This window comes from Centrocercus urophasianus, unplaced genomic scaffold (genome assembly GCF_019232065.1).
Source record: "Centrocercus urophasianus isolate 14NV4802_14NV808 unplaced genomic scaffold, USGS_Curo_1.0 seq_14, whole genome shotgun sequence".
NCBI classification, from domain to species: domain Eukaryota; kingdom Metazoa; phylum Chordata; class Aves; order Galliformes; family Phasianidae; genus Centrocercus; species Centrocercus urophasianus.
This window is the reverse complement of record NW_024884586.1, coordinates 3,587,229-3,610,701: the sequence shown is the minus strand read 5'-3', so window position 1 is coordinate 3,610,701 and position 23,473 is coordinate 3,587,229. Positions and strand designations below refer to the sequence as shown.

The following is a 23,473-nucleotide window of genomic DNA, read 5'->3' as shown; positions in this document are numbered from 1 at the left end:
ACCAAGCAGATGCTAATGCTTATATCCATCTGTTACATTTTGATACTTTATGACTCCGGAAATCACTTCTATGACAGCTGATGAAGAATGTGGAATAACAATATTTGAACTAGAATATTAGTTTTAATTTTGCTGTTGGTTAAACTCTATTTCGGTTTCACAATGTATGTTCATGCTTGGAGAGGTGAAAATTACAATACTGCATTCTGCAGCATTTGTCCCACGTTGTCCTGAAATGCTCTCTGTTGTTTTGTTTTTTTTCCTAAAGGCACACATGATTTAGGAGATAGACTGTGTATGTATGCATTCATGCATCTGTGCTTTCCTTCCTGCAGTGTTATTATCTTTTGTTAAACATTATCCGTAGGAAGGAAAAAATCCTAAAATCTTCACAGAGCTTTTTCTGAAAGCATTTATTTAGGAGGAGTTCTTCTTCAGTGCATGGCTTTTGAGGCTAAGATGGCTTGAGCCAAGTGTACTCTGATGCTTTAAGAATAAACTCCTTGTGTATAAAGAGCAAAATGTAAGTGCAAACTTGACTCATCTAGAATAGACTATTCATATCTAAATGCACGCTTCTTGTCTGCAGCACAGTTCTCACTAAGATTCATTTTTTCTGGGACATTACTCTGCAGATGTGAGCAACTTCAACTGAAACAGGCATATTTTATCCAAGTGGGGCACTTCCTGGGCATTTGAGTCAAAGGAATGTTGGCATGACTAACAAGTTCTGATCTGTGTGATGATTGTGTTGACTTAGACTATGGCTCAGAATATGTAATAGTTGGATACACTACTTACTAAAGCTGGTGGACCTAAAAATTATCAGCAGACTTCTCAAATTAGGTCAGAGCAGTCAGATTTTTACTCTGGGGGACATTTCTATTTTTGATGTTATTCTCTCGATTCTTTTGTTTGTTTTCTCGGTAGAAGCAATGTATGGCATGACCTTTTTTTTTTTTATCCAGCACTGAGCATACTGCTGACCAGAGCAGACACTGCTGAGGCTGTTTGACTGGTATGCTTCGAGTCTGTGTAGGGGCTTTGTTTTTGGGTGTGCTGGGGATAATTTTTATTAACAACAGAACTGTTGTCTGTGGGACACAAAGAAAAGTATTAAGACAGTATTAAGACAGGACTGCAACTAGTAGTATCTCCATAAAATATGTTTACTTCTGCCTATGTGGTTTTGCACTTGATAGCAGTAAAGGAGACTTGATAGTATCCCAGTAGTCCTGGAAACCTTTACGTAGAGCCAGGGCTTTTTATGTGGATTCCCACTGCTGCTTCACTGCTTGTGAACTGCTGCTTCCTTTCTGATGTGTTCCCATTGGTCTGCAAAGCATTTAGAATGGCTTTTTCCCATTAGTCCACCTCTTGCATGTAACAGGAGCAAGAGGAGAAAACCACTGAGCTGAATGCTAGCTGGCCTAGTGGGAAGAGGCAGGTCAAGTCCCATTAGATTTGCTTACCCTGATTTGTGCCAGTTCTGCTCTGTGACTTTAACTTTGTGAAGAGAAACCTCTCTCAGCATATGCATCTCTCCTCTCTGAGGATCACTCAGCAAGTCAAGCTCAGTTAGGGGGCATAGGATAGCTGAGTGTGAAGAGAATATGCTGTTTGCAAGAAAATGCCAAATGTTTTATTTGATTTCTCCGTCTGTTGGAAATTGCCATAGCTAGAATCAGTTGCTTCCTGCAGGAAATACTTGTCCTTTTAATTTCAGAAGTTTTAATATGTATAGGTCCCTGCTGGCAAATGAGTCACTAGGACAGAGCCAGACTTCTCTAGGTTTCACCACTCAGTAATTAAATGTCAGTCTTCACACTTATCAATTTCTTGTATGTCTCCGTAAAGACTTGGGATGAACAACTTGTTCTTCACACAGATCACAGAATCACAGAATGGCCAGGGTTGGAAGGGACCTCAAGGATCATGAATCTCCAACTCCCCAGTCTTAGTTCTTTCCACCTAAAGTTACAGCTCTTTTGAAATTTGGAGAGGGAATAGATTTGATTTCTGGATTCAGGAACAACACAGAAGCTCTTTGAAGCATTCTTTCCCATAAGTCTTCTCTGCAGGCTTTTCTATAACAGGCAGAGAATTTTCCCCACCAACATACTACCTGAATGTAGAAGCAAATTATCTATGGCTGTGCATAGCAGTGTATGCAAGTATGGCTTTTCTGCACGGATGCCAGCTGAAGAGATGGATTCCTTCTCCTAACCATGACTAGAACATTGGTTGTCATCATTAACAACTAATGTTTGTGATTAATGTGCGTGATTAATAATGAGTGAGTTCTGCAGGCTTTAAAAATACCATTTGACCCATGAATTCAGGCTCCCTGCATACCCACATCCTACTAAAGCTTTCTGCTGTCGTGCTGGGTGCTGTATGTCCACACTGGAGCAACTGAAGAAGTAGACTGTGAGACCACTTATGGTACAGCTGAATGAAATTCGAAAATTGCAGTATGCTTCTGTTTCATTTTTATTCGCTCTTACTGCTTTGGTGTTGTTTTATTGCCAGGTATGCATCTGGTGTCAAAAGCTATTTTAAAGGGCGTGTATTGAAGTAACTGGAAAGAGCAATAACATAAAAAATATTTAAGAGCTTTTTGGTCTATTTTCCTCATTCATTTCCAAAATTGGAAGTGAAGCAAACCATTACTGGTACAGATTCTAGTATTTATATTTCTATGGTAGTTCAGTCTCTGCTTATTGCAGACCAAGCTCATACTCCAGTGACTGAGTTGCCTGAAAATCTCTGCGTGTACCTGTGGGAGTTCAGAAGCACCATTTAGATAGCTTAAGATAGATAATGCACACACGTTTGGCACAGGGTTTTAGGTAGAATTTAGACCATCCAAATATCTGAATACTTCTTTTTCAGTGTTACTGAATAAATATTAGTATAGAACCTGTGTTTTGGAAGGGGTTTTTTTTTGGTGTGTGTGTGTTAGAATTAGGCCAAAAACTTGCTATGAAGGGCATGTTGTTCACAAAAGTGTTTGTGGCACAGCCTTTTAGCATGGATGATGCTTTCTGAAGCTTGAGCTCCATGAATCAGGACTATATGGCTTTATTCTAAATCACTAAAAAAGTGACAGTGGGTATAGTAAATGGAAAGTGAATTTGGTTGTGCAGAAAGGCGTGATGTTCCTAATTGAACGTTGTGGCAGCAGTGTTTTAGCCACATGTGGTAAGCCTTTAGTGCTGTGAAGAATGCTGTTGATGAGTTATTTGAGTTTGCAGAATCATTCCCTTAGATGTTTTCCTTTCCCAGATCCCCATGCAAATACATCCTGGTCCTCTTCCACCTCCCAGTCCAGTCTGGTCGCCTTGGATCATGCTCCTGGTAAGTACAGAAAGAAAATAGTTCATTATGCCCACGCTGTTTAGCCCTGGAAATCATTGAGTTTAATTTATGCTTCTGTGTCAGGCTTAACAATAGCAGAGATTCTGGACCAGATGGTTGTAGGTTTATTTTGTTTCATGTTTTTTGGGGGGTTGGGGGGAAGAAAGCGGGTGAGAAATACTGCGTAGTCTGCCTCTGATATGAGAAACTTGAGTACAGGGTGGCTTCATCTGAAAAACTACACCTGGCGAATGTCCCATAGTTGGATACTTTTTGCTGCCCAGCCCTGTTTGATGTTCAAAGTTTTGTTCCCCTTTGAAATGTCTGAGGCTTTGAATTCTTTTAAAGTCAGATTTTTAAGCACTCTAAGGCAGAACCTTTGGCCTAGGCTGGTACTGTTTTTTTACATGAAATAAATATGCATAGGAATGTTTCCTTAATGAATGGTTTCTTCTCAGTGTAAGATCTGCTTTTTATTGGATCTCACAGGAACTGTTAAAAGTGTGCTGTAGAAGTGTTCCTATTTTAATTGTTAAGGCTTCCAAATGGCCGTGATAGGTTGTCTGCTCAGTCATGCTGTGTTTGAAGTACTTGATGGGGTTGAAATTTATATTTAATTTCTCACTCTGTATTCTTCTTGTATCACTGCTTAACAGTCTTCTCTGTGGAATGGAGACCATGCTATTTCCTGCCTCATGTTTTGGTTTCTCCATGCAGGTGCTGCCTCACCACTCGTTTGTATGGTGCCTCACATAATGAAGCCCCTCACACACACATTCCTTCTCTCACCAGTAAGCCTAAGGGTGCAACAACATAAGAAATGATATTTTTATGTCAAGTATTAGTGTATCATAGTGCACTGCTTTCTCCTCAGGCATTTCAAGCAGCATGAATTTCGATGAGGAAGAGGATGAGGAAGATGCAGACAGCTCTAGCTCTTCCCAGCTAAACAGTAACACCCGGCCTGGTTCTGCCACAAGCAAGAAATCCAGTAAGGTAAGTAAGGGCTCAGTGCTGAAGAAGGAGCATGTGGGTCACTGTGTACTGCATCAGTTCAGAGCACAGTCAGGATGGGCCTGTTTTTCTGTTTTGTTTTCAGTATGAACTACAGCATCTCTGAGCTAATTTACTGTGAAAGCTCTCATTTCACAGAAGTAATGAAAATAATGACTTGGAGTGAAGAACAGCAAACTTGAATGAAGAGAAAGTTAAACTGTAAATATTTACCCTTCTGCCTCTTGCAGGATCTCAGAAGGGTCTTTCGTTTCTATTGTCTTTTTTTCTAAGCATTTTTTCACTCTGCTCTTGTTGGTGCTATCTGAAGATAAAACAAAGCTTCAGAGGTTTGAATATCCAGCTCTTGTTAATCCAGTTGATGATGGCTCACTCCTCTGTGTACTTCAACTGACTTCTCCTCCCTCTTAGAGTTTTCTGTACCTTAAACTGTCTCTCAGCCATCCAATATCTTCTTTTCATCAAAGAACACTGTTGTCCACGGGTATGAACCTTCTCAAAAGAGGAAAGTTTTGAGATGGAAAGTGTGAGCCAGAGTTTGATTTTGTAACGTGACAGCACTCTGTGCAGCTGCCGGTTCTTCTTTGCCAGATGTATCTGTGTGCTCAGCATCAGCAGGACAGAGAACTGCTTTGTGGGCCTTTGTTAGGCGAAAGCTCAACTGGCTGAACAGGGAGATGTCCTTAGTTTGATAAGTTGCCTTGAAGGCCTCTGTGGAACTAGAACGGAGGAAACTGTGTGTCCCTTTTGTGTGTTTTTTGAAGCGCGGCTGTTAGCAAATGTCATTCCTTCATATTTTGAAGTTTTCCTTCTGTTTTAGGAAGTGGCCTCAGCCCCTAGTCCTTCCACAAATGAGCCTCTCATAGATGTTGATGACCTGGAGGAATTTGCTGTAAGACCTGCTCCACAGGGTGCCACCGTCAAATGCAGAATCACAAGAGACAAGAAAGGAATGGATCGAGGGATGTACCCTACCTATTACCTCCACTTGGAAAGGGAGCATGGTAAAAAGGTCATAAAATAACTTGAATAGCATAACAGTTGCATCTGAATATTAAAAAAAATAATAAAAAATCTGAAGAAGGCTTACAAGGAAAATGTAATCTTGTATTTTATATGCCTTATCACTGAGACCAGCCCTAGTCCTCCAAAAGCAAAACAATATCGCTTTGTTCTGCTGCCTTTCTTCATATGTCTAATCATTGGCTTTAAGTAATCCAGGCATGGCAGCTTTTTGTGAGAGCAACTGGGGCCTTTGTTCATTCCGTGGCCTGAAAAACATCTATTTTCAATTCCAACGGTAGAGACAATGCAACCTAGAATTAAACATTTAACAAAATAGATTGGATTTAATTATTTAAACCATAACTAATGGACTGAATGGTTGAGAAGTCACTTTCCCGTCCTGATTTTTATCTGGTTTTGCTAAGTGCCAGGAAACCTTCTTTTACTTTGCTTATGATGCTAGAAAACAGAAAAATTGCCTATGGTTTCCTTATATCAAAGCAGAATGTGGTGTGTTCTAACCCCTTTGGCATTCTAAAACATGATGGTTTTTTTGCACTGCTCAGGTGTTTCTGTTAGCTGGAAGGAAACGAAAGAAGAGTAAAACCTCTAATTACCTCATCTCCATAGACCCAACTGACCTGTCTCGAGGTGGAGAGAGTTTTATTGGAAAACTGAGGTAAAGATTGAAGCATATCAGATTTTTTTTTTTTTTTTAGTATAGTTCATATAAAATTAGGAAGCCTTTAATCAATGTGACTTCTTCTTTGGAGGTTTGGATAAATGAGATGGTAGTGGTAATGCAGTTAAGCAGTATCCAAGACATGGTTTCAAAATGTCTCAAGTAAATATCAATAAATAATTAAAAGTCAGCAGACTGAGGCTCTTAAACATTCAAAGGCCAGATTCTCAAGAGTTATGGGTATCTGAAGATGCAGACAGCTTATCTTAATGAGATTTTGAGAAGTGCATGAGCAGATTGTGTCTACCCACTATTGATATAAACACTTTGGAAGTTCTGTCTCTTAGATAATCTGAAAATCTCTTGGGTTTTGCCCATTTCTTGAGATCCTAATTAGAGATATTTGCATGTAGTGGACTCTACTCAGAACCACTTGCTTCTTTTCTGTCTGTCATCTCATCATGCATCCATCTGTTGTTGGGACATATGTGGTGCCTCTCAATATGTCTTTAGTTTGTCTGTGCCTGAGGAAAGGAACTACACTGCTAGTTGCTGTTTGCCTGTATGGATCTCAGAACTTCATGTGCTGCTGCAGTGCAAACACAGAATGAGGATAATGCAGTGTTAGTGTGCTCTAAGTTGTATTTTGCAGTCCTTGATATGATTTTCATTTAAGTAGTAAAAACCAATCTTATTTGTAACCTTATGAAAATCACTAACTGTAGTCCAACAGAGTAGCAGTCAGGTGAGAAAGCCAGTGATATTTTAGATGGTAAGCATTTTGTGAAAAAAAACAACAACAAAGAACAGACAAGGTAACCCCAACCTCACTCAGACATTTCTTAATTGCCTTCTTGAATTTACTAGTTTGTGAGATGCCACGAGAAGTCTTCAGTTAGGGACCTTTACTGTGCCCTGCTCTACCTTTACATTTTTGTTGTGGCCTTTAATCTAGAAGTTACAATTCAGTTGGGATTCGAGTTAACTATTTGTACTTCATATTCTTTGTCCTTTGGAACTGCAATGCAGTGAAGGATAGATATCTGAGGCAGTGTTATTGACAAATGGTGATCGGATTTTCCATTTTTTTGATAGATCAAATCTTATGGGAACTAAGTTTACAGTTTATGACAATGGAGTAAATCCAATGAAAACAACATCAAGCCTGGAGGCGAGTGTCCTGCGTCAGGAGCTAGCTGCTATTTGTTATGTAAGTACTGCTCACAGGCAAAATGTGCAAGAAAGGGCAGTTCAGTTTCTGAAACAGCACACTGAATTTCCTTCTCACTTAAGGTTATGTAAATCAACATTTGCACTTTCATGTAGTGAAACATCTGATCTTCAATAGAGCAACCAGGAAATTCGGTGGAAAGTAAGAGTTAAAAGTCATTGTGCACAGAACCAGGTTGCCCAGTTCTCACTTTCGGTCAAAAGCTGTTAGAGGTTTTACATAACCTTCCTGAAGGGGTAGGATGCTTCACAGCCTGCAGACATCATCTGAGAGAGCCTCCAGAGCTGGGAGGAGCTGCACACATGGAATTACTGCACTAGGGCCTGATACTTTCTAATGATATTTTAGAGGAGGCCCCTGCCAGACAAAACAGAGGTAGATGGATAAGAGGCAGATCAAAGCTATTAAACTCCTTTTTAATAGGAAGACAAAATGAAATCTAAAATGCAACTGAGCGAGAAAGCAGCCTGTTAGAGGAGACTAAACAGTGTTTGCTGGGGCAATGCAGACAGTCAGGACTTAAAGCACAGCTGTTGTTTTAGAACGATTCCTGGGTGACTGTTATGATGAGGGTATTCTTTCTGTCCAGAAATCTCTGGGCCTGAAGAATTCTTCCAGTCAGAATTGGTAAGTGCAGTTCTACAGAAGGTTTTCTGTTTTCCCAGTTCAATAACTGACAAAAATACCCAAGAACACTTTTGTCTGAAAAGTTGCTGTCCAGATCTAATCAGGAATGCCTGGAGCTCTTTCAGTTTGAAATCTAGCCATTGCAGCGTGTCCCTGTGTATGCACAGAATGTGTTTCTGGAAAGATTTAGCTTTAGGACATGGAAAGAAATGTGGGGAGCCTGGAAACTTTAAGCAGGAAAGGAAAAGGAAAGTAAAGAGCAATCCAGTTAGCAGGATTTCACATCAGAGTCCAGAATTTGATGTGAGTTTCTATTCATCAACTAACGTCTCAGTAAGAACCTAGAGTAACTTGCATTTTTAATAAAGGGAATTTTACCAGTTTACATAGGAGAGCATTCACTGGATCCAGGTAATTGTTTGGTGCACACTGGAAATACAAGGAGAAGACAATAACAGTTCAAAAAAGGTCATGCACTGAAAAGTCAAGGCACTTCTTGTAAGAGTGAATAACACTGATATTTGAACCATTAACGTTACCAAATAGACAATTCCGCTGCAGCCAGTAGAACTATTTGGAAATGCAGAGCAGATATTGCAAAGAACAGAAGCATGGCTTCTGAGAAAATGTGGCTAACACTAAAGCTGTTTTTATATGCTGTTTTCAGATCAGCAGTATAAAAGTTGTACATTTGTATAGGAAGATGACTTAGTCCACTTGGTGTCATGGAGAAAGGCAGAAGGCTTGCAGGTGTGCTATGGCTAGAGGACAAAAGGAAATCTGAATGATGTTTCATTAATAGATAGGTTTGCTAAGATAAGATTATTGTTGCTGGCTGCAGCAGAACCACAGTAAAAAATGCTATAAAGAGCACTCCTGAAACACCCTTGTTCTAAAGTATTCTTTTAAATCCTGCCTTGAGATTTTTCCTGCAGCAAAAGCTGTAATAAACAACAGGCTGAAAGCACCACTATGCTGTTTGCTATCTTCCAGCTCATCCAGTCAAGTACCCATCAGGAGAGCAAGCTGTACCTGGTTCCACCAACTTACTGCACCTGACCTGCTGATGATTCAGCATTCTAGTTTATACAGTCAGAAAGTGTTGATGCATCTGCTCTCACTGATGTTCTTTTAGAGCTTAGGTGGAAAAATAGTGTGTTCTAGAGGTCCCTTCCAACCCCTACAATTCTGTTTGGGCATTGGAAGTGAGTTTGGGTGATGTGGGAAGACTTAGAGAGATGCTGTTCACCACTGTAGATAGAAATTTGTGTGGCCAAAGCACAATTGGAGTTGAAACACGCCGGTACTGTGGATGACAACAAAAAGGGCTTTTCTAAATATGGTAACAACAGAAATAACAATGCTTGGTTACTTTATGAGGATGATCACCACATAAATGGAGATGCAGATAAAACAAAGATGTTTAATGCCTTCTTCAACACTGATGATGGGCTCTGGGACCAACTGCAGGATCTTCTCTCTTGCCCCTTGTGAAAATTGGGAAAATTTGCTGGTTGGCTGGGACCACTCCAGGTCTGTGCAGTTTGTGGCAATATAAGAAGGACGTAGAGTTATTAGAGAGTGTCCAAAGGAGAGCAACAAAGATGATGAAGGGTCTAGAGGGTGGGATGTACGAGGGAGCAGCTGAGATCCCTTAGTTTGTCGAGCCCAGAGCAGAGGAGGCCGCATTGTGGCTGCAGCTCCTCTTAGGGGGAGTGAGCTCTGCTCTCTGGTGAGAGCAATAGGGCCCAAGGGAATGGCATGGAGTGTGTCAGGGGAGGGGCATCTGGGAGATAGGGACAAGTTCTGCACCAGAAGGTGGGCAGGCCCCATAACAGACTGCCCACAGTAATGTCATAGCCTCAAGTGCCAGAGTTCAGGGAGCGTTTGGACTGGGCTCTCAGACATAGGGTTTGAATTTTGGGTGGAGCCAAGTAATATTTAATAAAGCTAATGCAATAACGGAGTTTTAACAAGTGCTCTTAGCCATATTTACTCTTCTTGACGATGGCGGGCTGGCATATTAATAAACCTAGAGCAACACCTAATGGCTGATTGCAGAATCGCTTGGCAAAATTATCAAGAGGCAGGGAGGTGTAAATGTACTGCTTGTACCACTAGATTCTGTAGCAGCTTCTTTTACATCCTTAGCATCTCACAATTCAGATTCTGCAGGCAGGGAGCTCAGCTGATACTGCAATGTATGGCTATGCTTTAAATAAAGCAGTAATAAAACTACATATGCGAAGAGTGGAGGGAATCATAGCATGATAGAATGGCCTGGATTGAAAAGGACCACAATGATCATTGGGTTTCAACCCCCCTGCTGTGTGCAGGGTCGCCAACCAGCAGACCAGGCTGCCCAGAGCCACATCCAGCCTGGCCTTGAATGCCTCCAGGGATGGGGCATCCACAGCCTCCTTGGGCAACCTGTTCCAGTGCATCATCACCCTCTGAGTGAAAAACTTCTTCCTAATGTCTAACCTAAACCTCCCCTGTCTCAGTTTAAAACCATTCCCCCTTGTCCTATCTCTATCCACCCTTGTAAACAGCCTTTGCCCCTCCTGTCCCTTCAAATATTGGAAAAATACATCTTTCTGCTCAAACTGTGATTGCTTTCTTTGTGCTCAAATGTCGTTTTGAGGTTCTGGGCTTTCTCTGGAAGGAATCTGCAGAATATAGGAAGGACAAGGCACATCTGTGTAAATCAAGTCCAGAGAGTGAAGTTGCTGAAGGCGTATTTGGGGTGACTCAATTGTGAGTTCCTGTGTTCCCCTATGAATGCTATTTGTAGTCTTGAATGTATGCACAGTGTAGTGGAGCAGGGACATAGCAGAGAAGCAGGTAAGGGAAAAGGACAAGGGAACTAATTGTGTTTGGATGAAAGGTATACTGGAAAGGTCTGCTCTTTCTTGAAGCTCTTCTTTTGTCCCTACTGTTTTCTTCGTATGTTATACACCTTTAGAATCTTAATCCTGTACCTTGAGCTTAGCAAAAGGGTCAGGTTTGCCAAGAAATCTTTGATGTAATTGTTGATTGAAACAGTGTGAGAATAGAAACAATTCCCTTAACGTTTGGCAGAAATGCTGATTTTTAGCACTGAAGTAAAATCCAAAGAGCACAGTCAGATTGTTGCAGAGAGATAATGCTACTTGTTGGGAGGAAAGTGATTCAGCACTATTATTTAATTTTACAATGTTTTCAACCAGTCGGCATCTAAATGAATTGTATATAGCGTAACTGCAGCTTATGGAGCAGTAAGCTTGTAAAGCATTGCAGGGAAGAGCAATATTGTCAGTATCTAGTGGAAAGTAAGCATGAGCATGCACCTTAGATGTATTCTGCTCTGCTGAATCTCTCATCCTGCATATAAAATCTGCTGACAGCCTTTTTTGTTTGAGTTTTGTCACTATACAAAACCAAGCAGATGCCTCCAGCTAAGCTAAACATTGGTTTACTTTGCCAAGGGCCATGATGTAAGGGATTCAGAAAAGAGGTTCAATTTTCCCAATTAATGTATATAGTCGTGGAGATATATAAATATACCTGGATTGCTTCAAGAGTATTCATTAAAATGTCTCTGTGGAATTTTCTTTGTGTGCATTAAAAACTTCAGTGAGTTGTTTAGAATCTCCAGATGGTTTGCTGAAATAACCAAAGGGATTTCAAAGGTCTGATGGATGGAAAAACGTGTTCCATAACTAGTAAATGTTGCACAGACCCCTGCACGTGGCAGAGGTGAAAGGGAAAGTTTACATGTGACAGCCCTGACGTCTCCCTTTTCCCTCCCAAAACTACCACAAACTAAGGGATGGATTGGATCTTTCAGAGGTATCACTGTTTCATGTGGTTCTGTTTTGAGAGGAGAGTACAGTACTGGATGCTTTTGTAAAAAGCTGGTCAGAAACACATCAGATGACACTTACTTAATGGAGGAACTTGTATTTCATGTTGGTGCCCATGGTATCTCTTTTATTTCTCTGCTTTCATAGCTCAAAAATTTGCATTCATGCTAATGTGTTGTGTTGGGGTTTTTTTTGCCATGCTCATCTCTAAGCATAACATATCCAAAGACTTGGGAAGCCACAGCACTGGCAACAGACACTCTTCCTGGCAGCTTCTTCTTGTTCATCCCTGTGCTGACTCTGGAATAAATGTATTTAATTTGGTCTCCCATCAAAATGTGTGACTACATTTTATGTTTTCTAAATTACAACTACTTTGTTTTCAGTTTTAGCAGTATCCAAACAATCTGGTTAGTCCATATCCTTATATTTAACAAAGGGATTTTTTTTTTTTTAAACTTGTATTAAGGTTGCTGGTGCCCAGTGCTGAGAATGTCTTTGGAAACATGCCTGCTTCTATTTTTCCTGTTGTCAGAGTTGCTCAGATGAAGCTGGAATGTTTGGCATGCAAGTAAATGTGGGAGCTCAGAATATTTTTTGATGGATTGACTTAAGGCCCATGGGCTGCTGCTCTACTGTTCCTCTGCTGAAGAAGTGGACTTTAAAAATACAGAATATGATGAACTCTTTTCTAATTATTTTTAGGAAACAAATGTCCTGGGCTTCAAAGGACCTCGTAAGATGAGTGTGATCATACCAGGAATGAATATGGACCATGAAAGAGTTTCCATCAGACCAAGAAATGTAAGTCATACCATTGGTCAGTCATAAAAAAACACTTGAATTCTCCTTCAGTTAGAGTTTGTTCTTTTTTCAGTTGTTATTCTTCATTTCTAGAGATTCAGAGACTAAACAAATATTTTAAACAGATGAATAACAACGGGATGTGTGACTAGTTCTGTGAGTCAGCACAGCACGACAAATAACTGTACTTTGATAACAAAAGATACAGCTAACCTTTTCCAAGGTGTGGAAAGCACTTGAGCGCACAGCCTCGTTAAGATACTCAGAAATCTCTGTTTCATTCTATGATGCTGTGCTGAGAATTGAGAAGGACAGTTCAGCCTTTGGGATTGATTAATGGAGTCGTGTGGGGGTTTTTTTGGCGTGAATATATTTGTTCATCTTGTGAGACTGTTAACCCGAAGCGTTCATCTGCACTGTGTGCAGGAACATGAGACGCTGCTTGCAAGATGGCAGAACAAAAACACAGAGAGCGTCATTGAGCTGCACAACAAAACTCCCGTCTGGAACGATGACACCCAGTCCTATGTTTTAAATTTCCATGGTCGAGTCACACAGGCCTCAGTGAAAAACTTCCAAATTATTCATGATAATGATCGTAAGTATCATTCCTTATCTGTAATGAGTAGCAACAGTACTGCATACCCAACCTGAGAGTGATTCTGCCCTTGCTGTTACCTGAGTGAGTTTATTTTAGTTGCTTGGGTCCAACTCACTGCTCCTCTGCCTCGTTCTTGAGACAGAGGACAAAGAGTACAAAAAAGGAAAACTATGGAGTATTTTTTGAGTTGACAGGACAGAGATGTGACAACATCTAGATCACAGTCGTATTTTTTCTTCCCCTCTTATCCTTACTTGTCCACTTGCCTGTAATTAAGTAGGAATAGAACTAATTCATTCTTGATACATGTGAAACTCAGCACACGTAATGCACTTGAACATGTTATGGAGAAACAGTTCTCCTTCTGTATTTGCAGAAATACCCAGATCTATAATTTTCTAACAAGGCTCACAATCCTTGGTCACTCAGATATTCCTCACTCAGCCTATCCTTGCTTCTCCCTGTGATACCACCACACCCACTCTCACGAGTTACGTGTTGTGAAGTTTGATGGGTGCAAGTTTGTGTTTTGTTCAGCTGGGCCAGAGGAGGATGTTGCATGTATGCTTATTGAATGAGAGCTGCAAGCAAAACTAACGCTTTGTCGCTTCTTGTGGCCTTTTTGCAGCTGAGTATATAGTGATGCAGTTTGGCCGCGTGGCTGAGGACGTGTTCACCATGGACTACAACTACCCAATGTGTGCTCTACAAGCCTTTGCTATTGCCCTTTCAAGTTTTGACAGCAAGCTGGCTTGTGAGTAAAGGGGCGTGGGAGAGCGTCCTCTCAGAGGAATCGGTTTGCCGTATGATTCCCAATCCCTGCCGGTGTCACTTATGGTCCGTACTGAGGTCAGGGAGAATGCAGTTGTGGAGGACCACCGGATTGCTGGAGAGAAATTTAAAAGGAACCTTCTAAAAAATTCAGGACATTCAGGAAGTAATGCTTTCCTTTTTTTTTTTTTTTTTTTTTTTTTCTTTTTCTGTCATATTTTTTTCTGGAAGCGGCTTCGAGTTTGTGTAAATAGAAGTTCTATCTCATGTCCTTGATTATGTTCTGGAGGTGTGCCATGATCTACTGTGGCTCTAGTAGCACCGTTACAACGGTGTGTCTTTTTTAAACCCAGAAAGTGCGCTCTCAACAAATTTCTTTTTGCATTGTAAGAATTATTCCGAGGCTGCAATCGTACCTCAAGGTTGCATTCCTACAGCGAATAATCAGATCTTCACTTCATCCAACATGAAAGAAAGATCACAAAAAACAAAAAAAATAATGCACTTTTTTGAATTTGCAAGGATCTCATGTAGCTTACGGCCAAGTCTGAGGGTTGAAAACCTATCTGGACTGAACTTGATGTATCACTATTGTACGTGTAGAGAAGGGCATGATGAATTTTAATCACAGTAGGAGGAAAAGGAGAAGTAGAAAGCACAAAATAATGTTGCACAAGTCACTTAAATTCTAAGCTGTCTTTATGTTTTAACATCTATGTGCTTTTTAATTTGTTTCAAATGAAAATGTATGGGGGAGAACAGAAAAGGGAAAGCTCTAGATGCCAAGAAATCGTAACGTACGTTGAATTTGGCATGTTGCGTGTTGGGAATTTATGGCCTTGTATTGCTGTGGTGATTCAGCCATATTTTGTATGAAGTGATACAAACAGTTGGGTAAAGGCTCTCTGCTGAGAATCTTCTTATTTGAAGGAGGCTGTGTAAAGCTGAGGAAGGTAAATGGAAATATTTTATTAAATTTGTCTGGCCTTTTGCGATTTCACTATTTGTTGACTGCGTTTTTTGAACTTTCAGCAACAACCACTTTTCATATTTATTTCCCATTGTAATGATGCCTGCAACCATTTGAAACTGTATGCTGTTCTGTGATGTAAACGTGCCAGCTAGTGAGCTGAATCCTTCTAGGCGAACGTAGCGTACGCTGCATACAAATCAGATGCTGGAAGGACTCCGAGTAGCTTAAAATAGGGTGAGGTTTTTGTCTCATTTTTTCTCATTTGAATGGGATATGTAAACAAATGCCATTTCAAAACACAAGCGAAGAACGAAGCTTCTCTTCTTCCCTAAATGTCTCAGAAGCCAAGAGCTGCAACTGAAAGCACAGCATAAAGCACCTTTCAAAGAAAGAGAATCTTTTTGCCACTGTTCCATAGAACGTAATTGCCAATGACACGTGAAGTAACAGGATCTGTATGTCGTTTACCAGAAAGGTATTGAAATGCGAGTAAAGAGCAAAAGCAGTTGTATTTTATACTGTCTGTACTCAGATCCACCTTTTTACTCTTTATGGACTTTACTTGGTTGCACAACCAAAGATTACATAAGGAGAAAATGAGATCAAATCTGCTCGTCTCGTAGCTGTCAGCTCCTTTTATACGATAGAGGCAGGCCATAAGGAGTGGTTGCGCCATCTGGACTGTATGATTTCAACTAATAAAAGAAATATTCTGTCTTCTTCACGTTTTGCCTTCAGGTCTCTTTCCCAGTATACTGGCAAGAAAATTGCAGATAGATAAGGGATGGAAATAAGTAATGCTGTCATTTTTTTTCTAATATTTCTTTTCTATGAGAAAACTCTGCTGGCTTTGAGGAGTGTGTTGTTGATGGACTCAGCCTGTCAAATGTCATCCGTAAATAACAGGAGGCTCTGTCATTTTTTCAGATCTCTTTACAAGAAGCTTTTCCACACAGTGGTATGAAGTGGAAAGGCACCTTTTGTTTGAGAGAAAAGAGCAGTCCATTCCCTCAAAGAATGTTCAAAATGATGAGTCACGAGCTGATGTCTGATACTGAGCACTTTGGACATGGATGCTTTCTTTTTCTGTGTATTCTGTGGTTTCCCACTGCCTCACATCCTCATCCATGATTTCACTTTGGCTTTTAACAGAGGGGGCCCTTATGCCTTTGGTTACCTTCCACCAGTCTTCAAAAATGAACTCCAGTGAAAAGCAGAATTTTTGCTTGAACTACTGCAAAAAAGAGGCAGACAGGAATTCTTGGTGCTGGTACGTAGGCCTGTTCTGGATTTCAAGAACTCTGCAGCATGCGGATGATCGAACAGGTGGCTTTAATTCTGTGATCACCACTCCTGTGTTGCCTTTATAGCCTGGGAAAGTGACACCTGACATAGTTTTCTGCCACTCTGTGCACAAAACTCTGTTAAAGTAACTAAGCGTCTTGTGGTGCAAATATACATGTTGGCTTTGAGAGCAGAGTTGGTTAAGGAGAGGTTGTTTTTAATCCAGATCTTGATAGTGGTCTCACTTGCACCCTGACCCACAGGGAACTGGCACGGAAGCTTGTGCCCAAGGGTGAGAATAAGGGGCAGGGCAAGGGCAGAGTTCAGCATCTTGGGATAACTTTGCTGCTAGTGCATTGTCTAACCTCACTCTCACCATGTATTCTTTCCAGGCCAGGAATTTTTTTAACCTGTAAGCATGCCAGGAGGAAGGTGGTGCCTCAAACTCCCGTCATCGTAACAGAATCAGTCACACAGGGACATCAGCCAACGTGCTGCCGAGAAAGAAGTGCCCCACAGTAAATTTAGGTCACCACAGGGAGGTGTTAACCTGGGACTAACAGCAAGATTTGTGCTGAGTGGTCTTTGCCAAACCCCTGACTCCTCATGGTTGTTGAGTGCAGTGCTCCTTTCCTTCACTTGACCGTTGCCCTCCGCTCCAGAAGCAGTTGCTCATAATTTGGACTAGCACCTGTTTGATTTCTGGTGGGCACTTTCTGTTGAAGGGCCCTGCTGCTTAGCAATACCAGCTCATATTACAAGTTTTCCAGCACATCTGCAGATTTTGTTCTGCTAACTTAGTAAAGTCGCAGCAGGTTCTGTCTGAGTCGTGCCTTAGTCCCCACAGTTGCATTGTCCTCCACAGCAGCAGTAAATCTTGGAATCAGTATGCATTTTTCAGACATATGCGCATCTGAAAGTAACACAGGAGTATTTAGTGGCATACTCATATTGGCTGTAGCTTCTGGAGGGGCTGCACATTAATGTGCAACAGAACATAATCTTGTTTACTCAGTGTGACAAAGAGTAGAATGGCACCGAGCTGTGTATTTCCTTCACACAGTCCTATGAGTGTTTGGATACAGTAAATTTAATATGATTTAAACTCTTGCTATTGATTTTTTTTGCAGCTGCTGTTGATTTTGGCAGAGAGTTGTAAACAAATTCCTTGCCTGAATTGCTTATAGGCAAATACTGCATGCTTTAATGAAGTTCTTAATCTAACTTGTCACTCTGCATACATCAAACAGTTTCTTCCTGGCCCTTTATCTAATTTTCTTCATCTCCGATGTTCTGTTCCTCCTCATTCTGTTCACAATCCCTTTATCTTTTCTTCAGGGACGTGCAACTCAAAAGTGTTTATTTTGACAATATTCCTCAGTGATCTCTCCACAGATGAATAATGCCTTTGGTGCACATCCAGTGATGCTCCCACAATAAAAGCCTTATCACAGGGGGCAATTTGGCCCTTTGGCTTTTCAGTGGAGCAAATTAACACATTAAAAAGAAGCAGATAGAAAAGCTTGCCTAAAATGTAATCGCAATTTCTTTCAGTAAACATTGGGTAAACCAGAGTTTCCAAATCACTGGTTGCAGATCAATGAGCAGAGCTGTCCACAAGCCTGGAGGCAGACTGTTACACAAATTCCCTTTGTAGTGCTGCCTTATTTTTCTTTTCAAAAGGCTTAAAGCGATTCTGTGAACTGAAATGTGCCAGTGCCCTAAAACAGTTTGTTTTCTAGAAGCTAAACACCACTCTGTTCCTTTTGTAGGATATGTGGCACATAAAGGTGCACTCATCCCATCAAACAGGGATGTTGTAGCACGCTGTTAGAGATTCTGATGCTAAGAAGGCTGTAAGGATGGCTTTGCTATAATGGCTGGGCAGATCTCACTATTCACGTTGCCTTACCATAGTGCCACAGATCGCATCCTTACGAGGGAATGAAAGAGATCTGGTGGAAAGAGCTGTTCCCAAAATCTGGTAGCTGCACGACTGAAAAACGTTACTGTGCACTCAGATGACATTGTGGAGAACCAGTGCCAGACCTTCTGGGTTTTTGCTCCCTTTGGATAAACAAAGATGTAAGGAGGACTTTCTTTGAACAAGCCCAGGCATCACTGAGGTCTCTGTGGGTGCTGAGTGTTAGACCTCCATTTTTACCTCTAAATATTTGATCCTCTGGAATTCTAGCTAGTTCCCCCATGCTATCACATTGCTGTCCTACACCTGTATTTGTAAGCTTTTCCTTTTTTTGGGGAAGCATGTCCTCACCAGGAAAAGATCTTTATTTGGCAAATAAGGACAGCACAGGACAGAACAGCAGTCACCTTTACTAGGATTAGGTGCTGACAGCTCTCAGGTATTTCAAATGCTTTTATTTTTATTACTAGAAGAAAGAATTACATATATAAGGCTTGAACTAATCTTACTACGGATAATGTGCTACTTTATGAACCTGTGTTGCTTCTGTTCTTCATATGAAATATACCTTCTGGGGTTCTGCTCTGTAAGTGTTCAGAGTTAATTGTGTAAATATTCTTTCTGTTCTTGCCAGGGAACTGAGCAAAGGATTTGCACAGCTCTCACTGTTGGTGTTTTGCATTGAATGATGGCCCAGTAACGATGCCTGTGTATTGGATGATAATGCATTTCTATGTTGTTTCCATTTAACTGCCTCGAAATTTTAGATTCCCTCTTTTCAGTAAGGGCATGTTTATCCATACTGGCAATGAAAAGACGTGAATTAGCATCCTGAAATTGTTTAATGAATGCAGGATGCTGGTTTGCTAAATTGCTTTAGGAAAAGGACATAATTCAGAAAAAAAATATGCTTACATTCTTGAGGAGGAAAAAAAAAGTTCACTTTATAAATTGGTTACATCTATAGCAGCAATTTGAAAATTACTCTCTATGATTTCCTCCCCCCCCCCTCCTCAGCTGCTCAAACTGTGGTTAGGGCAGGCTTTGACTCCATCATCGTGCACAGCTGATAAAAAACAAGTCTCCTAACTTCAGGCTACCCTTATAGTCACATGGGATGCTTACAGCACAGTCTGTTCCCCACATTTGTCCCTATAACTCTGTGTTTTCTACTGAGGTTATCCTAGCTGGCACGATGCCGTTAGAAGTATCAGTAATTTGTAGAGTGAACTTACTCAAACTAATAACGTTGGCTATAAACCCGCCTATAGATTTTAGCATTAAAATCCAGCTAATTTTAAAGCTTACAGATTGGATAGTATTTCTGCAGGATTTGCTTTCCTTAAGCTTGTCTTGAATGCTGGGCTCTCACATAAGCAGCCAGCTCCTGGCCCGGTCCCATACTGCATCAGGATCTTGGGTCAGCTCTGACCATGCAGACCTCCCCGCTCAGGTGGCACCACTTTGCTTTCAGGGAGCTTTCTGTTGACAGCTTTTTTTATTGCACTATCTTTCAATACATCTTGGTGGCAATCTGTTATTAGGTCAGTAAGTGTCAGCCTTAAAAAAAAAAAATCCAGAAAATTCTCGTCAGGGAATTGAAATAATTACGCTAAAATCAAGTTTCATGCATGTTAGAAGTTAGGATGGCGTCTAAGAACAAAGATGAGGGCTGTGTCAGTGTCAGGAACAGGAAAGCTGCTCGGCAACTCAATTAAATTGGGCCATAGAGATTTTACTTTCACTTAGCAAAAATCGGTGAGGTTCTGTTTCTCTTCTCACTGTATTTATAGGCAAATGGGGTGTGCTGCTGTGTAGGCTGAATGTGAACAAACGCCACGTATTGTAACAGACATCTAGTTCCAAGTAGGGCTACAGCAGTGATGCTTAGTGTTACAAGCACTGTAACAGGGTTGTCTTCAAAAGCTGAGGGCAGAACACGGCTCTGGATTTTGGAGCCATTGCATTCAGTGACACTATGACAGGTTTGGCCTATCAGCCTGAGGCTCTGGGACAACAGCACTGGCTATTCTGCCTTTTTGATTATGTAGCAGGTGTCTGTGAGGGTGAATTCTTCTTTGGCATCACTGCAAACCCCTTCTTGCTTTTTAGCATCTTAGCAGTACGTGTTACTGGGATTTCATCATTTTCACTTACGATCGCTGACATTTATCCATCTGTAATTTTCTCATTTCAAGCTTAAACAGGTTTTTCCATATGGGGACTCTCAAGAAAGTTGGTAAAACCTGTGTCAGTGAATTAAAGTGTGTTAGATCCCTGTGTGTATGTTCTCCTTTCAAAGTAGGGTGGCCTTTAATTCGGGTTGCATAATCCTCAGTGGGAGGATTCGTCACGTTGCACGGTTCAAGGTTGTTGGTGAATGTAAGGCACTGAGTGTGTTTCTGGCCGAGGCACTGGAGAGCATCTGCAAAAGGATTTTCCTTTCTGTATTCTCAGGGTGGTGGTTACAGCATACAGTGCAGCACTTCTAATAGCTGCCTCCTTGAGCTGCAGTCACAAAGCTCAGTACCTGCACACTACAGGCCTCATTCCTGAAGTCCTCTTTCTTACCGTAGTGGTTTTCAGCCCTCTCTGAATAACTGACAGCTGTATAATGAATCTGAGCTTCCTGGGATTGTTATAGATGCCTGGGACTATGCTAAAAGTAATGCTTTAGTGGTATAACAGAGCAAGATGTTAAGAGCACGATGTAAGTATGCCAGCATAATCAGGTTTACTTTTACAGTGCCATCACAGGTGTGCCTGTTCTTTAGTGAGAAAATAATCATCCTTTCTCTTTTTCTTCTTCATTTCTATCTGCCTGGATCTGGAGGACAAGCGCCCACTTTAGCATTCATGCAAGCAGCCACCACGTACAGAAATGTGCACACAGCATATCTGTTATGGATGGGTTTATCACTAAGCTGTGCCACCGTTACATGCTTACTGTCATTCCACCATGTAACTGTGCACGTTCTCCCTGTGTGCTCTTTCCCACCCTGTGTGTTGTCGCCAGTCAGAGGACACTGCTGCAAAGCTGTGCATGGAAGCTTAGAAAAGAACCTGCAGAACGGAAGCCGCTGAGATACAGCTCTCCTAATCCTGAAGAAATAGCGCCTTCCGAAGGCACAGATTGGGACCTGTGGTTTGTAGAACTTTCCAGGCGTTTGTGTTGCACGTCAGAAGATAACACTTCATTATAGCTCTTGCACTATATTCCAAAGCCCAAAGGAACGTTAAGTCAGAGGAGTGCAGAAGCAGGGAACAAAGCTGAAGAGAAAACAAGCTGCCTTTACAGGTCTGGAGACGCAGCAGCACCCAAGCAAGGCAGTGGTTCCGTGCTGGGGAATGACAGCAGAGTGATTTCTGGGCAGAGAATTAACATCCTGCTTGGCATCCCTCCGAGTGAGTAATGCATTTCAGTTCTTGTTGGTAGACTGTGGTGGTCATTGGTTTTGTTGCATTATGTTTGTCCTTAGCGACTGTTTTTCTCCTGTGGAGCTTTATTTATTTCATCATGATGACATTTTCACCCATTTGTTTCACATTAGGGATTAATCCAAAGCCGTGTAACTGGAAGTTTCTATCTAGCTTCTGTTGTCCCTCCATCGTGCCATAGGTGCACATCTCCTCAAAAGTCCTTATGTTTTCCTCTTGATAGGCTTCTCAGAAACCAGGCATTATTGGCATGCAGACTTCTGCACAGGGGCTTAGCAGGAAGCAAGGACTTTGCCTGTACCTCGTTCATACTAAAAGGGGTATCTAAAATGTCAGCCAGGGAAGAAGTTGACCATTCCTATTAAACATGCCATAAAATTATGTGATGTTATTACTGCGATTAATTGAGGCATTTAGAAAAACAAAACATTGTTAATAGCTGTCCATGTTTGAAGGAATAGTATAACTGATATAACTGAATAACTGACCCTGCACAAGAATTCCAAATCGCATACAGTTTTGCTAGGAAATAAGGTCTGTAAGAAGCAAACCTTATTCAGTGGGGTACTAGAAAATACGTATTGACAAAGATACATACTGGAGCTTTGTTAATCTTCTTAGAATCTATAAAGTATACAATTCTCTACTTGTGATTGAAACTATTTCAAATGTAAAAAGCTTGACCTCAGTGACGTGAAACTAAGGTCACCTTGATGAGATGCGTAGTATCAAGAAGGCACAGAGACCTGCCCTGCAAGGCAGGATTCTCATGATCAGCAGTAGGTTTAATTTCTGATTTACTCAACATTTTCCAAAGGTACATCGTGCTAGTCTGTGTGTTCTACACACACACATTACATAGCCTTAAAATTCTATTAGTCTTAGCTGCGGATTAATTGACCTTCCTTTCCCCTGTCTGCACTGACAGAATGAAATAATTTATCAATTTGTTTTCAAGAAAATTATCACAAGATACCCTTAAAAGACTGTCATTTGATTCCTCTTCTAAAACCATTCTGAGCAAGTGAAATCTTTACGTGGACCAGCTGGAAAAAGAAACTCTTAAATGGTCTTCATACAAGTGTCTGTGTTTAAGGTGGTCAACTGTGTGCATTTCCTTTTGGCAGTCAGTCCATCTGTACCAACATCATTACAAGACCAGGGCTCCTGTGTCTCCTTTTTGAACAGCTTCTTACACTTTTTAGGGCAACAAGGGAAGAAGTACAAAAGTACCAGTGGGGGACATTTTGCAATTGATACACGTGGATGCATTCAAGGCCAGGCTGGATGTGGCTCTGGGCAGCCTGGTCTGGTGGTTGGCAGCCCTGTGCAAAACAGGGGGCTTGAAACTTGGTGATCTTTGAGGTCCTTTTCAGCCCAGGCCCTTCTGTGATCCACCTTCAGCAGTATCTCAGAAAGCCCATACTTTTGACATGGTACATTTCTGAAAGTTCCTGGCAGCCACTGAGCTTCCCAACACTGTTCTCATCCAGCAAGAGATGGGCTGAAAGATCCACTGTTTGCGAGGAGCTGCAGAAATGAATGTTTTAGCATTTGTTGGGACTGTATCTGCCTGTGAAGAGGAACACACCTTTGTTTCTGACCTGTTTACTTCTCCAAGTAGAAAATGTAACTTCTACAGGGATGTTTCTGTACCCATACACTGAGAAAGCAGTTGTGTCATTTCTTTTTTTATTGCGACCGTAGACATTTTCTAATGCATCTCTTTGCCTTTCTTAAATAAACCAATGATATACAAGAAAATGTGAGTCCATTATAGTCTAGATTTCCTTCAGTTTGATGGAATTTTAAAAATGGAAAATATCAATATGGACAAAAAACTGTCTTATAATCCTGAGAACCAGCCATGTTTTCTTCATAAAGCCTCCACTATGTCACAGTTGTTTGCACAAG

At 41.1% G+C, this 23,473-nt stretch overlaps 1 protein-coding gene across 3 annotated transcripts in view; it reads left to right on the top strand.

Moving 5' to 3' along the window:
* Positions 1–15,633, top strand: part of TUB (TUB bipartite transcription factor) — a 122,478-nt gene extending 106,845 nt beyond the window's left edge. For all 3 annotated transcript variants that reach the window (XM_042814996.1, XM_042814994.1, XM_042814995.1), the window contains 8 exons: positions 3,289–3,360; positions 4,235–4,356; positions 5,195–5,386; positions 5,946–6,058; positions 7,157–7,271; positions 12,470–12,568; positions 12,995–13,166; positions 13,798–15,633. In XM_042814996.1, coding sequence (XP_042670930.1) covers positions 3,289–3,360; positions 4,235–4,356; positions 5,195–5,386; positions 5,946–6,058; positions 7,157–7,271; positions 12,470–12,568; positions 12,995–13,166; positions 13,798–13,931 — 1,019 coding nt within the window. In that variant the 3' untranslated portion in view covers positions 13,932–15,633. The remainder of the gene's footprint in view (positions 1–3,288; positions 3,361–4,234; positions 4,357–5,194; positions 5,387–5,945; positions 6,059–7,156; positions 7,272–12,469; positions 12,569–12,994; positions 13,167–13,797) is intronic.
* The last annotated feature ends 7,840 nt before the right edge of the window (positions 15,634–23,473 follow it).